Here is a 15,959-nt window from a genome sequence, read left to right on the forward strand (position 1 = left end):
CCAAGAACCGACCAGAATGTTCATCACCTAAGAGAGATGAATGGGACATTGCTTACATCAATACACGGATTAGAGACGTCTGCAGCCCTCTCAACAACAATGCCGAATGGTTAAGGAAGAGGATCGATCTTCTAAAGGAAGAGCTAGCATCAATTTGCAAGAAAGATCAGACACAGAATGCTACTTTACCATCGATCGACACACAGTCTTCACCGTCAATCGACACAAGGTTCACATCACTGGAAGATAGGATGAGAGCATACGAAGAGAAGCATGATCATCTAAGTTCACCTATCATGCGATACCTGGATACACTGTCACGGCAGCTGAACGAGCTACAACAAGACATGAGCATAGTTCAAGATCATCTTGGTCGTCGTGACAGAAACTCGACATCGATCGACAGGCCTCGACCAATATCGATCGACATCGAGCCACCACCAGCGAAAAGAGCATGCACTACAGCAGAAGTTGACCAGATCAAACATGAGCTGTATGAAGCTATGAATGCGATGGAAGATATACTTAAAGGGAGAAGTGATGACATTGACGACACTGTCAACGAACGAGTTACCAACCTTTGCAGAACTACTGGTCTTTTGAAGAATGAGATACCCAGTATGCAGAGAATTCTTGAGTACCAAGGACAGCCCTCAGAATCGATCGACACAGTTGACACTGAGTCGACCGACAGACCGCCAAACGAAACGACCGATGCACAAGTTGTAGCATCGATCGACACCGAGTCTTTGGCAGATCAAGATCAACAGATTCCTGACCAGCACGACACTGCACAACATGAAAAACTGTCTGAGCATTCAACATTTGATTTCTGCCAGCATCAGTTTGACATGGAAGCTTTGGACAGAAGGTTGCAAGTCATCAAAGCAGATTTAGCAAAGATAAAACCTAGATGGACAAGATCAGATGATTCCATAAGAAGCTTCACTGCTGCTGAATCCAAAGAAGAGGGAAATGTTCGCCCACCAGCAAACAACAACTCCCACTGCACCCCATGAGTCACACACCTACCACAGTCAAGCTAAATGACAATAACAAAGCGCTGAGTGGGGGGCAACCCACTATTAGGTTTTCTTTTTCTTTTATTTTTCATTTTTACTTTTATTTTTTCGGATTTATTTTTGCAGTTTTATATGATCCGAGTAGAATGATGATTCCGTCGACCGACACGTACCATTAATATCGCTTGACACCACACGACCATCAATAACGATCGACGTACACCCCTACGAATTGATCGATACCTTGTCGATCAGGTTAAATCATTCTATCTTGTTATATTTATTTATTTATTTATTATGATTTATTTTATTTACATCACTCCGGTTGTGTTACACTGGGATAGTGTAATTTAAGTCTGGGGGGAGTTTACTAATATGTGTTTTTATTTTGGTTTTTATTCAAAATGTTTTTCAAAATTATTTTTCGCTATGTCTGAGTAGTCTACTTGTTAGATCTAGGGTTTAAATAGGTTTGTGGGATTAGCCCCAAACTATAATTGCTAAGTTGTGATATTCATCAAATAGATTGCACCCTAAGCTTGTTCTAGAGTAGCTAACTAGAATATAGATCACTAGGATCTCTGATAATCTTGAATTATCTATTTGAACTAGTATCTTCTGGAGAAGAGATAACCGCCCTCCTTGAGATCTAGTGTTCATTATCGGCTCGCGCCTAGGCATATCTAGAAACCGTCAATCGATATCCCGACAGGTGAATCGATCGCCGAGCGAAAGGTGTATCGTTCGATATTTCTAAAGGATATCGATTGACTCTTTTTCTTTGTCAACATACGACAGTTGAGGCCAGAGATCTAGATTATTTAACCAGTGAGACATCACTGAGATTAAGCGACTGAGTTCTAGTATATCATGCAAGCAACTTGTTAGGCATTTATAGATATTATAATCTCCATTCCTGAATAAAAGCCCTAAGTCTATCACTCTTTATCACATTTAAACAACCCATCATATTGTTAGTTAGAGCAACTACCTTACTCAGTTTAGGAATTGCTATTTATATTTCTATGATTAAAACCAACTTCACCTAGGATTGATTAGTAGATTATATTTAATTGGTTCCCCAGCTCCTCGTGATTCGATCCTACTACAACTGTATCTCTTATTTGAGAGAATAAGCTCTATTGGGTAATTTGAGCACTATCAATTACTTGCTTATTAAAATCGAGTTCTAGAATTGAATCTATTAACCTTTAGCATCCTTGAATTGTAGTTTTGAATCTCTTGATTGATAAATCCCTAAGTCTAGCTATTTCTCCTTCCATCAAACAACTCTTTGCCAATCTGAACAATTGTCTTGTTCAACTTGTTTTCTGCTTTATTTATTTACTGATTGCTATCTTATATTTACTGTCTTATAAACTATTTGCCTAGTTAAATCTTAATATATCTAGTCTAGTGTGTGCCCTAGCTCTCTGTAGATTCGATCCCTAAGTGCTACAACTCGACCTCTTATTTGAGAGAGTATAAATCACTCTTTAGGGTAATTTGAGTGATACTAGTGATCTATACATGTCAGGAACAAGGAATGATATCCGAAGCATGCTGCTTCTATGGCTAAGCGTCTTTCTACCGCGGTTTTGTACCTATTATGGCGCCTTTAACCAACTTCATCCGGAATGGATCTTTTACGTGGACACCAGAGGCAACAAACGCCTTCCAGACCATCAAAGAGAAGTTGAGTTCGGCTCCAATACTGGCTCTTCCCGACTTCTCTTCAGTCTTTGAACTCCACTGTGACGCCTCCAAAACAGGAGTTGGTGTGGTCCTTTGTTAACACAATCGGCCGATAGCTTATTTTAACGATAAGATTTCTCCTGCCCGATTCCATTACAGTATTTATGATATCAAATTCTACACCATCAACCAAGCTATCAAGCATTGGCGACATTACTTGTTTCATAAGAAATTTGTTCTCTTCACCGATCATGGTCCTTTTAAAACATCTCATCACTCAAGACAAAGTTTCTTCGCGCCATGCTTCATGGATAGCGTATCTACAACAATTTACATTTTTGATTAAACACACTTATGGTATTACTTTTGTGATTAAACACACTTATGGTATTAGTAATCGTGTAGCCGATGCCCTGAGTCGGCAACACTCGTTGCTATCGGTGCTTCATGTCTCTGTCCCTGGTTTTAGTACATCAGCTGATATGTACCTAACTATCTTTAGTTTGGACCTATTTGGACAGCTGTTACGGCAGGTTCGAATTATCCTTTTATGCTCCACGACGGCTTTTTGTTCAGAGACACCCGCCTATGCATCCCTGACTGCAGCCTTTGGCTTCAAATTATTACAGAGTTACAATACGAGGTCCATATTGGCAGAGATTGTACCTTGCAACTCATATCATCTTCCTAATTTTGGATGTCACTTCGTAGAGATGTCACAATCTTCGTGGAGAGATGTGTGACTTGTCAAACTTCAAAAGGTCAAGCTACAAATGCAGGTTTATATCTCCCATTACCGGTTCCGACTCAACCATGGACCGATATTGGTATGGATTTTGTAATGGGATTACCAAGGACCCAGAAAGGATTTGATTCTATCTTCATTGTGGTGGATCATTTTTCAAAGATGGTTCACTTCATTCCTTGTGAACAGACAACGGATGCTGTCTAGGTGGGAACCTTGGTTTTTCGAGAAATATATCTTCTACATTGATTACCTCTCTCCATCTTCTCTGATCGCGATTCCCGTTTCCTTGGCCACTTCTGGAGATCATTATGGAAGCTACTGGATACAAGTATGGATATGAGTTATGCCTACCATCCTCAGACCGATGGAAGAACCGAAGTTACAAATCGTTTTTTGGGAAATTTATTACGTTTTTTGGTCGGAACTTCAATCAAGACGTGGGATTCCAAACTTCCGCAGGTCGAATTCACACACAATCATGCAGTCAACAACATCACTGGTTTTAGTCCTTTTCAGATTATTTATGGGGTTGTTCCTTGTGCACCTCTGGATCTCTCTACCTTGCCTGATCGCCAACGTCTTCATGGTGGTGCTGAATCTTTTATGCAACAACTAGTGGACATTCATACGCAGACTACGGCTAACCTCGAAGCTTCCATATCAAAGTATAAAGCGGCTGCTGGTTCACATCTTTGTTGCCTTGTCTTTCAGGAAGTAAATCTTGTGTGGGCTGTTCTTACACGTGATCGTATGCTGGCTCATGCATATAATAAGCTGAAAGCTAAGAAGATTGGGCCTCTCAAAGTACTTGAGCACATCAATGACAATGCATATCGCCTTGAACTTCTGTCTGGTATCATGACGTCGAATCACTACAAGAAAACACGCAGATTCTGAGGGAAATACCGAGGGAAAATGAGTTCCTCGGAAATTTCTGACAAAATATCGAGGAAATACCGAGGAAACCAAGAAATGGGGTTTCCTCGAAATTTCCTCACTATTTTTTGAGGAAATTTCGAGGAAGACCAACTTCCTCGGTATTTTTCGAGGGAATACCGAGGAAACCAGGGTCGTCGGAAAAAATTGACGGATATTTCTAATATTTCGACGACATCTTGTAGCCGTTAGAGAGCCGTTGGGAGAGCCGTTGGGGGATTTAAACAATTTCGAGGAAATTTCGAGGAAATGTCTGTTTCCCTCGAAATTTCCTCGAAATTTCCTCAGTATGCCGGGAGGATTTCATCTATAAATACAGTCACCCCTCTTCCTCTTCATTCACTCCATTTCTTTTCTTCTTCTCTCCTAGTCTCACGAATTTGATTCCAAAAAAACATGTCTTCTTCAAATTATTTTCGTTCTTGGATGGATCGACCTCATTTGGATCCGGACATGAGATTGCTTACGGAAGAATACAATCAAGGTATAATCGAGTTCATGAGGGTAGCTCGCAAACAACCGGAAGCAGAAACAGGTAAGTTAAGATGTCCTTGCTCTAATTGTAAAAATAGAAAAGTTATTAAAGAGTGGGATGTTTGGACTCATCTATTATTGAGTGGGTTTACACGAAGTTACAAAATTTGGTATCATCATGGGGAAACTGATTATGAACTTGGTAGTACTAGCGAACCTCAGCCGGCGGTTAGATTAGAAGAACCAATTAGGGCGGATGTAGATTATGGTGTAGGTACTGAGCAGATGATAAATGATCATTTTAGAGGGGAAGATTTACCCAATGCAGAAGCTAGGAGATTTTATGAAATGTTGGATGCTGGAAAGCAACCATTGTACGAAGGTTGCAGAGATGGTCATTCAGCTTTATCATCTGCTATGAGACTGATGGGCATTAAAACAGATTATAACTTGGCTGTAGACTGTGTGGATGCGATAGCTAATTTTGTTAAAGGTATTCTACCTGAGGATAATGTAGCTCCAGGTTCATACTACGATGTTCAAAAACTCGTAGCTGGGGTTGGTTTATCTTATCAGGTAATAGATGTATGCAGCGATAACTGCATGATTTATTGGAGGGCGGATGATCAGCGGACTACATGCAAATTTTGTGGGAAGCCTCGTTATAAAGATACGAGTGGAAGAGTTCCAGTGCCATATAAAAGGATGTGGTATTTGCCTTTGACGGAAAGGTTGCAGAGGTTGTATCTTTCAGAACGCACAGCGCAACGAATGAGATGGCATGCGGAGCACTCAACAGATGGTGAGATTAGACATCCTTCAGATGCAAAAGCGTGGAAACATTTCCAATCAAAGTATCCCGACTTCGCGTATGAGAGAAGAAATGTCTACCTTGGATTATGTACTGATGGTTTCAGCCTGTATGGGAAGAGTGGAAGACAATATTCTCTATGGCCAGTCATTGTTACACCATACAACTTACCCCCAAACTTGTGCTTGCGACGAGAGTTTTTGTTTCTCTCCATTCTCGTTCCCGGACCAGAGCATCCTAAGAGATTACTTGATGTGTTTCTTCAGCCACTAATATATGAGTTGCAACAACTATGGGCTCAAGGTGCTGAAACATACGATATTTCGTGTAAAGAAAACTTTCAAATGCGGGCAGTACTAATGTGGACAATAAGTGATTTTCCAGCATATGGTATGTTATCTGGATGGACAACGCATGGAAGGCTATCATGTCCATATTGTCAAGATAACACTGATGCTTTCCAACTAAAACACGGAAGGAAAACGTGTTGGTTTGACTGTCACAGGAGATTCCTACCACCTGATCATCCATATCGTAGGAGTAGGAATTTGTTTACTAAGAACAAGAAGGTGTTTGACAGTCTACCTGCGGAAATTATTGGGAAAGGTTTGAAGACACAACTAAGAGATTTTGGTGCAGAAAGGACGCCAGACATCGGTGGACATGCGCGTTTTCCGGTAGATGCTGTTGGAAACCTACATAACTGGCACAAAAAAGTATATTCTGGGATCTTCCATACTGGGAGGATCATTTGCTAAGGCATAATTTAGATGTCATGCATATTGAGAAGAATTTTTTTGACAATCTCATGAACACGATCCTTAACGTTCAAGGTAAAACAAAGGATAACTTGAAGTCAAGACTGGATTTAGTCGATATATGTGCTCGTTCAGAACTTCATGTTGATGAGAATGGTAGGGCTCCTTTTCCCATATACCGACTTGATGCAGAAGGAAAAGATGCGTTCTTTGATTGGATTTCAAACGATGTGGAGTTTCCAGACGGTTACGCATCTAATTTGCGTAACTGTATCGACAGAAAGAAAGGAAAGTTTATTGGCTTAAAAAGTCACGATTGTCATGTGTTGATGCAGCGCTTACTTCCGTTTGCTTTCAAGGAACTATTACCACGAAATGTTTATGAAGCAATTGCAGGGATAAGTGCTTTCTTCCGCGATTTATGCGCCAGATCAGTGACTCTTGAAGGTATTGAAAATCTGAAGACTAACATAGCCGTGATTCAGTGCAACCTTGAGAAGATATTTCCTCCCTCATTTTTTGATGTTATGGAGCATCTTGTTATTCACTTGGCAAGAGAATTGGAACTTGGTGGTCCTGTGCAGTATAGATGGATGTATCTGTATGAGCGGTATATGTTCCATTTGAAGAAAATGGTGAAAAATCTAAGTAGGGTGGAAGGTTCTATAGTCGCACAGATGATCAATGAAGAAATTTCAAACTTTGCTGAGTACTACTTTCCAGCAGAAGTTCAGACCAAAAACAGAAGACCTGCTCGGCATGATGATAGAGGCAAACGGGCAACATACCATGTTACAGTTCCTGACATTTTCACAGATGTTGGACGACTTAGCGGAAAATCAAAGGACCGTCGACTTACTGAGCAGGAGCGCAGTCATTTGCAAACATATTTGCTCACCAACTGCGAAGATGTTTTTCAATATGAGAGGTAAGTTTATTATCTTACAAAATTTTATTTTTACAAATTAACATTTATATCTTAATTAATTACATTTTTGTCATCACATGATTTTCATGGCAGAAAAGCGGTTCGAATATAGATACGCTACAGAGGCAGAACTAGAAGAAATGAAGCAAAGAGAATTTGCTGGATGGATGTTTACTTATGTGAGTGCCTTAAACAAATTAAAAAATCATTTATCACATATTTATACTCATATATATGTGCTATTAATAGGTGTCTGCTGGTTTGGCCAGAGGTGAAACATTTGACGATTGGATACGCGAGATGGTGGTTGGACCAAACTATGTTGTGAAGTCATATCCGAGATTTTGTACTCGAGGATATGCATTCACAACTGGAAAGACTAAACGTTCGCGTACGACCTATGATGCTGGCGTTTGTTCTGCATCGGGAGATGATGTATACTACGGACACATACATGAGATTTTGGAAATCAAGTATTTGGGCTTGCTTGGATTGCGCTGTACTGTTTTCTATTGTGATTGGCACGACATCACTCCAGATCGAGGTGTGAGAACAGATGCATTTGGTGTTACATCAGTTAATTCGAGACGAAAGCTGCAATATTATGATCCTTTCATTCTTGCTTCTCAGGCCGATCAGGTAAGTAAATGTTAATTATTCAGAATGATTGGTCATCATGTGTAATAATTTAAACTTGTACTAAAAAATTTAAAATGTTACAGGTTTGTTATATCAAGTACCCCCGGATAAGGAACAGAGATGATCCATGGGTTACTGTTACCAGACTCAACCCGAGAGGCCGAGTTCAGGGGAGTTCTGAGCTGGAAGACCCACTACAACCAATCACATCCAGTAACTTAAGTGCAGCAGAAGATGTAGCAGGAGTTGGCCTTGTAGTAGATTTCACCGACTTCGCAGAGGAAGCCGTCGTTCACGCACAGGATGAACCAGTTATTGGAGAGTTTCACCAAGATCCAGATTCAGATTCATCTGCTGATGATGACTCGGAATCAGAGTAGATTTTTTTTTTTTTTTTAAATGTATTTCGAGAAAATTTCGAGGGAAGTTAGGGTTTCCTCGAAATTTCCTCGGAATGACCCTTAACGGTTTAGGGGTTTGATTGAAAACACCTTGTTCCTCGAAATTCCCTCGAAATATTTCGAGGAAATTTCGACGACCAAGATAATTTTAGGGGTTTGATTTAAAACACCTTGTTTCCTCAAAAATTCCTCGAAATATTTCGAGGAAGTTTCGAGGGAACATAAATTTTTTTGTGCTTCCTCGAAATTCCCTCGAAATGTTTCGAGGAAATTTCGAGGACCTCGTAAATTTTTGGTTGTTCCTCGAAATTCCCTCACAATATTTCGAGGGAATTTCGAGGAACAGGAGGGGGTTTTAAACCGAAAACAACGTTTTGCGGATTGAATAACACGTATATAACCTTCATTAAGTGTCTTAGCCAGATTATAAAGTCAAACTTTAGGGTTTTAACCCAAAAACAATGTTTTGCGGATTGAGACGAAAACCACACAACATAAGATAAACACTTATACATTTTAATAAACGTTAAAGGAAATACTTACAATAATTTTTGTAATTGTGTTATTTCATTGTTTATGATCATCTATACAAAGAAACCTCATTATTATGAATTACACTTGTATAAGAAATGACATAGGGGAAAAAAATCGATGTTTTCAAAACCCCAAACCCTCTTTCCTTGAAATTTCCTCACAATATTGTGAGGAAATTTCGAGAAATTTTTCCTCGGACTGTTTTTCATTAACCAGGCAACCCTAGCCGCCAATAAGAGAATTTCGAGGAAATTTCGACGACCACATTAAAAATTGTGAGGAAATTTCGACGGACCCTGTCCATCGGACCCCTCATAAATTAGGTTTTCATTCTTTTCTTCCCCATTTCTCTCCATCGATTCCTCTCTTCCTCTCTCTCGCGCCTCCTCTCCTTCTCCTCTCCTCTCTCTTCCTCGCGGCTCCTCTCCTTCTCCTCTCCTCTCTTCTCTCTTCCTCCACGGATCTCCTCTCCTCTCCTCTCTTCCTCTCGGCCTCCTTCCTCTCCTCTCTTCCTCTCCTCTTTTCCCATGTAAGTAATTCATCTCTTCTCTTCCTCTCTTCATAGATCTCGAAATTTAGGTTGTTAGATAGAAAATTCTAGGATTGAATGGATAGTTTAGGATTTGCATGTTTGAATTGTTGTTTGGATTGTTGGTATATATTTTTTTTTGATTTATTTTGTGTTTGATTTTTTAAAACGTTTTTTTGATTTTTTAAAACGTTTTTTGATTTTTTAAAACGGTTTTTTGATTTTTTAAAACGTTTTTTTGATTTTTAAAAACGTTTTTTTGATTTTTAAAACGTTTTTTTTATTTTTAAAAAGTTTTTTGATTTTTAAAACTATTTTTCTATATTAAAACTATTTTTTATTTATTAAACTATTTTTAATATATTAAAACTATTTTTGTTATTATTAAACTATTTTTAATATATTAAAACTTTTTTTGTAATTATTAAACAATTTTTAATATATTAAAACTTTTTTGTAATTATTAAACAATTTTTAATATTAAAACTTTTTTGTAATCATTTAATAATTTATTAAAATATTTAAACTATTTTTTATATATTTAAACTTTTTTTTGTTATTATTAAACAATTTTAATATATTAACAAATTAAATAAATAATTGTATATATTAAATAAAATTTATTTATATAAAGATCTCAAGAGGAACAGACCCGCTCTCGACAGCGTCGTGGTCGTGGTGGTTCGGGGAGCGGCTCCATTTCGGGTTCCGCATCGCCCTACAGCTCCTACCAGACATCTCCCTCTCCATTTCCCTCTCATTCTCCTCCCGCTCCCGGTGTGGCACCCACTCCTGCTCCTGCTCCTGCTCATCCGGCACTTCTGAGAGTTGCGGAGTTTGTTCGACAGCCGGGTCGTGACCATCTTCCATATCTCACTCAGTATCCACGTGGACGGGGTCAGACATGGTAATTAAACCTATTTTTTTATTAAAATTTGATTCATTTTAAATAATTAATTCTTTTTATTAGGTTCGACCGATCCGGGAACGGGATCAGCGGATGGATCAACAGTATGATGTACTCGTCCCTCGACAATGGACATCCGACTTTCACCGACTTCCCTCTCGAGAAGCAGCATATGTGGTTTCAACAGTTTGCGGTAAGTATTCTATTTTTTACTTATTTTTTTAATCTTTAATATTAATTTTCTACTAATTGTGTTTTATTTTCAGCAACAATTCAACTGGAATGCCGATGATACGTTGTTTATCTATTACCACTTCGTCCATAAAGTTATGGACAACTATAGGAAGCAGATGCACTCGTGGAAGAAGAAGTGGGAAATAAACAATGTTCGTTTTTATTTATGAAACAATTTTTTAATTTTTTAAAATATTTTTTTATTTATTTAACAATTTTTTTTAAAGGTTCCAAAGGGGATGGACCCGACGGTCTGGCGGGAGTTGGGTGTGCATTGGAGTAAGAACGAAGTGAGAGCGACTTCTTCCACCAACTCCACCAACCGCAAGAGCGACCGTAAGGGGAAGGGCATGTACGTCCATAACTTGGATGCTCAATCTTTAGCCAGTCTGGGGGATCGCTTGGTAAGCTTGTCGGTTTTTATTATATTATTTAAGATTCTAATATTTTTTTGTGCATTTCTTTTAATTACTAATGTTTGTTTAATTTATGTTTTTTTCAAGGCGGAAGAAAATGAGGGGGAGCCGGTTGATCATCTCCGCCTAATAAAGACGGCGTATACCAACAAGAAGACCGGCGAGATTGATGATGGTGTTGTGAGGGATGTGGTCACCCTCATCGACAGTCAGATGGAACAGGCACTACAAAAAAAGTCTACATTGATAGCATATTATTATAGCACGTTTTACTGAACTGCTATCGTTGATAATTTTTAAATTTTCATATTTTTTAATAGCATTAGATAAAAGCTATGATAGAGTAAATGCTATAATATTACTAAGCGGGAACTAATTTCGCCAATACTCGGATAAAAATTAAGCGAGCGCCAAATACATAATTTTTCCCTCTCGTGATATCACTTTTAGATACTTAAGCTAATAAAAAAAATTATTGGCCGATAGACTTGAAAAGAAAAAGTCCAACTCTCTTTAGAAACTGAAACCCTATTAAAAAAAAGAGTCCCACCGATATCTCTTCCTCCTCTCCGCTCCTCTTCTCCTATCTTTCTCTCTCGACACCGACCAGTCTCCTCCGACTCTCCTTCTCGTTCTCTCCTCCGACAAGAGTCCTCATGGAATCGTCGTTCTCCCTTCTTCTTCTGCTATTTATTGTTTTGTATTAGTCATGGAGTATGGTTTCAATTAGTTTTAGTGTTAGGGTTTTGAATTGGGGATAAATGATTGTTCTGTATTAGTCCTCGATTTAGATTGTTCTTATCTCTGGTTTGATTTTTCCTGTCTTTCCATCTGTGTTTATGTGTCTGGGTTTCGATATATGGTTCTCCGTGTGTTCTGGTTCTCTCTGTACTACGGGTTTCATTTTCTGTACATAATCAATCAGTATAGTTTGGTAACTGGTGTGACTTGTTTTAGCTTTGTGTTGTTCCTTGATTTTGGAGCTTAAAAGTGCTTATAACTGTGGTGTTGTGACCATCAGTTTGGCTGTTGCATTTGGAAGGCTCAGGACAATGTTTGGCTGTTGCAAATACAACATCAAATTTGCCGAAAGTTGTGAACGGCTCGAGGAAGAAACCCGACGACTCTCCACCATCTGCGAGGTCAAATTTGCTCTCTCTCTATTTCCATCTCTCCCTCACTTCCTCTGTTTTGAATCTGATGGCGTTTTGACAGAGGCGAACCCGCGGCAGAGCTTCTCTTCCTCGGTAGCAGAGACGGAGAAGACAGAGGAAGAGGACGACGGCGGTGAAGATATAGTGGCCATATCATCTCACCGACTGTGGTTTTCAGTCTACTCCTCAAGGTGAGAGGTTGCAGCAGTCTATGTTAATATCTTTGATCCATTTCTCTTGTCTGGACTGTTTTTAAAAAATATTATTACTAGCTTTTCAGGATGGAGGAGAAGACATATCCAGCAGATGCTTGCTGTTGGGTTCTTTTGTTGTAAACTTTTCAGGTTCTTATGTTGTTAGGTGACCAGATACTTGCTGTTGGGTTTGAGGAGGCTGTGGAGTCTGATTCTGAGAATCTCCCACAGAACTACAAAAGAGACAAAGCATGCTTTTCTCAGAAACTATGCCTACTTGGGTGAAGAAGTTGGCGAGGAAGTACCTTGACAATCCTCTGAATATCTTTCCTGATCAGAGGAAAGATTGACTCTCACTTGTTCCTGTCCATAGTGATGGTCTCTGTTTCTTTCTTTTGACCTTGCTGTAATTTTTTCCAGGTTGGCTATTTTGATTGCGTTTTTTGGCTGCTTTGTTTGTATTGTCACATACCTTGTTACCTTGGTTTCTAAAGCTCACGACAAGCATTTCTTCTCAGGTATACACACATTTCTTACCTGCTTTCGTTTTTGGTCTTTAATTTTTTTATCAACTTAAGCGTTATTAAGCTCTACCAGTTGGCGCTGTAGCATTTTGTTTGCTTGTCGCTTGAGTCAGTCTGATCTCTTTGTTCTTCTTATCTGTTGGCTCTTTGCACATGTGTTATCTCAAATTTTCAGTTCATAAACTCAGTATTGTTTTGGCTTCTTCAGTGTAGTTACAAGCTCAGTCTAAGTCTTGAATTGGGTTCCACTGCGGCAGGAGTGATGATATCAACAACTGATTTCGCCCAGCACACTCTTAAGAGTTGAGAAGCGATAGAATTCGAAGATGGCAGAGAAAGGTAAACACTGGACGTTCGAAGAAGATGAGACGTGGAGATGGCAAGAGGAAGAAGAGTTTAGTTTTTTTTTTTGTTTCTGGTTTTACTTAGATTTTCTTAATTCTGGTTAGTTTTTATAAACTGGAATTTATGTGTAAACCAAATTTAGTTTATAAATAAAATTTGTTTTCATTTTTATTTTCTAATTAGAATTATTTTTTATTTAATAAATAAAATATAATAGCTATTGCATAATGGCTTATCATAGCACAAAATATTAATCGTAATCAATTTGTAACAAAAAAATTGTGTCATAGTTATGTTAATAATTGCATTCGTTTATTGCTATCATATCTATACATTACATAGCGTAAAAGAAAATGCTATCGTAGAGAGGGTATCTATGATGGCTGCCGATGACATAGCAGATCATAAAACGCTATGAAAAGCCTACGATAGCATTTATCGTGAGCTAAGAATGTACATATTTCTTGTAGTGAGGAAGTGTCTCAGCTTCAAACCGAGGATGACGATTCGACGGGATCGACCGGCTTGCCTCGGGTTCGGATCAACCAAATCGTTGAAGCGGTAAGTTCATTTTTTAAAGTTCAATCCATTTTTATATTATTATTTAAATTTGACACTTTCTTTTTCAGTCGGTTCCAAAGAAGAAGGGCCGTTTGTTCGGTTTGGCTCGTCGGTCTCCCTCGGTTCCGTCTGCTTCTGCACCACCACCGTCCTTTGTTGATCAAGAAGTCCTTCTAAGTCAGATGAGGGACAAGGATGCTCGCATATCTGCGCTGGAGTCCATGGTGGCGAGTCAAGAGGCGGGCTGGGAGGCACAGAGGAAGCTGAACGAGCAAATGATGGCGATGATGAGGAGCATGAACCCGAACGCCAACGTCGACTTCCCGACCATGCCAGACCCGGACTTCCAAACCCCGTAGTTTAATTTCTTTCAAAAACTCTAAATGTTTTCTTTTCATTTGTATGACTTTGAATTTTAAATAATATGCTTTCAATTTAAATTTTAAAATATTTTTTTTTTTAAAAAAAATTTTTGAAAAAATAATAATTTTCAATATATTCCGAGGAACAGCTGTCCTCGGTATATACCGAGGGAAGTGTTCCTCGGAATATTCCGAGGGACAGTTTCCTCGAAAATTTTCGAAGGCTGCTTTCCTCGAAAATTTTCGAGGAAACTGTCCCTCGAAATATTCCGAGGAACACTGGTCCTCGAAATTTTCGAGGAAAAAGTCCCTCGGAATTTTCCGACGAAACTGTTTCCTCGAAAACTTTCGTAGGTGTTTCCCTCGGTATAATCCTCGGTATATACCGAGGGAATTGTTCCTCAATATATACCGAGGACCTCTTCGACGAAGGACAGTCCTCTAAATATCCTCGGAATTATATTTCCTCGAAATTCCGTCACAAATTTTCGAGGACATTTCGAGGGAAAATGAAATTCGAGGACATGTTTTCGAGGGATATTTTCCTCGGTATTTCGTCGGAATACGCTTATTCCGACGAAATACCGAAGAAAATGTCCCTCGGTATCATCGTGTTTTCTTGTAGTGAATGTGTTCAATGTGAAGTATCTGTCATGCTACTTCCCGCCAGACGTGCCTTCTGATTCGCTGACAAATCCTTCCACCATGGGGGACCTGATGCAGCAACATTTTAGAGCTCAACGGCAACTTTTATTTTTATTTATGGCTTTGTGTTTTGCCTTTCTTTATTAGACTAAAGATTTTAATGACGATTTAAAATGTTTTTTTATAAGAACTCTCTTATGAAAAAAAAAAAAACTCTCTTATGACTTTTATAAGATAGATTTTGATAATTAATAAGACTAGCTTTTGCTTTATACCTTGAAAGGGATTTGATTCACTTCATTTTCTTTTATAAAAGCCGTGAACAAGATTTGATTAATTCATCTTCCTCGAATAGTAGCTCTCTAGAGATTTCAATTGAAATCCCTAGATTGAACTGATTTCTTGTTCTTAACACCGCCGTTAGAAAGTTATTGTATGCAGTCATTTTGTTAGAAATCAGGACTATCAGGCTCTCTATAAAACGCATTTAAATTCATATACGGTATACAATATACATTCATTTTATTGGGTTCATCAACCATTCAAACATAACTTCGTATTGAATCATTTCATTGGCATGTTACCATTCTTTTCTTAATTTTGGCTTGTTACCATTCAAATATATATTTTAGAAAACCCATTTTTAGCCACTCCGGACAATCTACATTTGGTTGAACGGTACTCCTTTTTTCGTCCTACAAAGGCTTTCTAATTTTCTTTTGTTTCAGACACGCAAGACTACTATATATACACTACAACTCATCTTCTCTCCAATCATCACAATCTCTATACCTCAAACCTACAATATAATTAAAAGAGAGCTACCTAAAGGGAGAGAGAGAAAAATGGGTCGCCAAAACGCTTATCGTATGTTTTTGGCCTCGTGTTCTTGACTGTCCTTGGCCTTGCTGCAGCTGCATCCTCTCCGTCTCCTTCAGCGTCACCTCCAAAGCTCCGGCGGCTCCCAAACTGATGTCGAAGCTCCAGTGAGCGAGGATACCATTGGAACCACCGACGACATGCAGCTGCTTCTCCAGGTGATGGTGACGTGGCTGTGGCTGGTCCTCTAGGAATGACTCCTCCGGTAGCAATGGACCTTCACCTTCTACCGATGCTGCTGACAATGGGGCGGCTGCTCTTAG

The 15,959-nt window shown here is 38.9% G+C and overlaps 2 protein-coding genes, 1 long non-coding RNA gene and 1 pseudogene across 3 annotated transcripts; all 4 read left to right on the plus strand.

The window, feature by feature from the left end:
• The first annotated feature begins 8,465 nt into the window (after positions 1-8,465).
• On the plus strand, positions 8,466-10,910 carry LOC130494723 (uncharacterized). Its single transcript, XM_056985694.1, has 5 exons — positions 8,466-8,478; positions 10,118-10,382; positions 10,446-10,575; positions 10,649-10,752; positions 10,844-10,910. Exons 1-5 carry the CDS (start codon positions 8,466-8,468, stop codon positions 10,908-10,910), a joined length of 579 nt encoding a protein of 192 aa, XP_056841674.1.
• A 479-nt stretch (positions 10,911-11,389) lies between these two features.
• On the plus strand, positions 11,390-12,590 carry LOC130512666 (uncharacterized). The gene is made up of 3 exons (XR_008946234.1): positions 11,390-12,174; positions 12,248-12,377; positions 12,467-12,590. It is a non-coding gene; the product is annotated as an uncharacterized LOC130512666 (long non-coding RNA).
• Positions 12,591-13,602: 1,012 nt separating this feature from the next.
• Positions 13,603-14,169, plus strand: LOC130494874 (uncharacterized). Its single transcript, XM_056985695.1, has 3 exons — positions 13,603-13,610; positions 13,720-13,810; positions 13,879-14,169. Exons 1-3 carry the CDS (start codon positions 13,603-13,605, stop codon positions 14,167-14,169), a joined length of 390 nt encoding a protein of 129 aa, XP_056841675.1.
• Positions 14,170-15,662: 1,493 nt separating this feature from the next.
• The window catches only part of LOC130494875 (anther-specific protein BCP1-like), a 460-nt pseudogene continuing 163 nt past the window's right edge, over positions 15,663-15,959 (plus strand).

The sequence above is a fragment of the Raphanus sativus genome, chromosome 5 (assembly GCF_000801105.2).
Source record: "Raphanus sativus cultivar WK10039 chromosome 5, ASM80110v3, whole genome shotgun sequence".
Classification (NCBI taxonomy): Eukaryota; Viridiplantae; Streptophyta; class Magnoliopsida; order Brassicales; family Brassicaceae; genus Raphanus; species Raphanus sativus.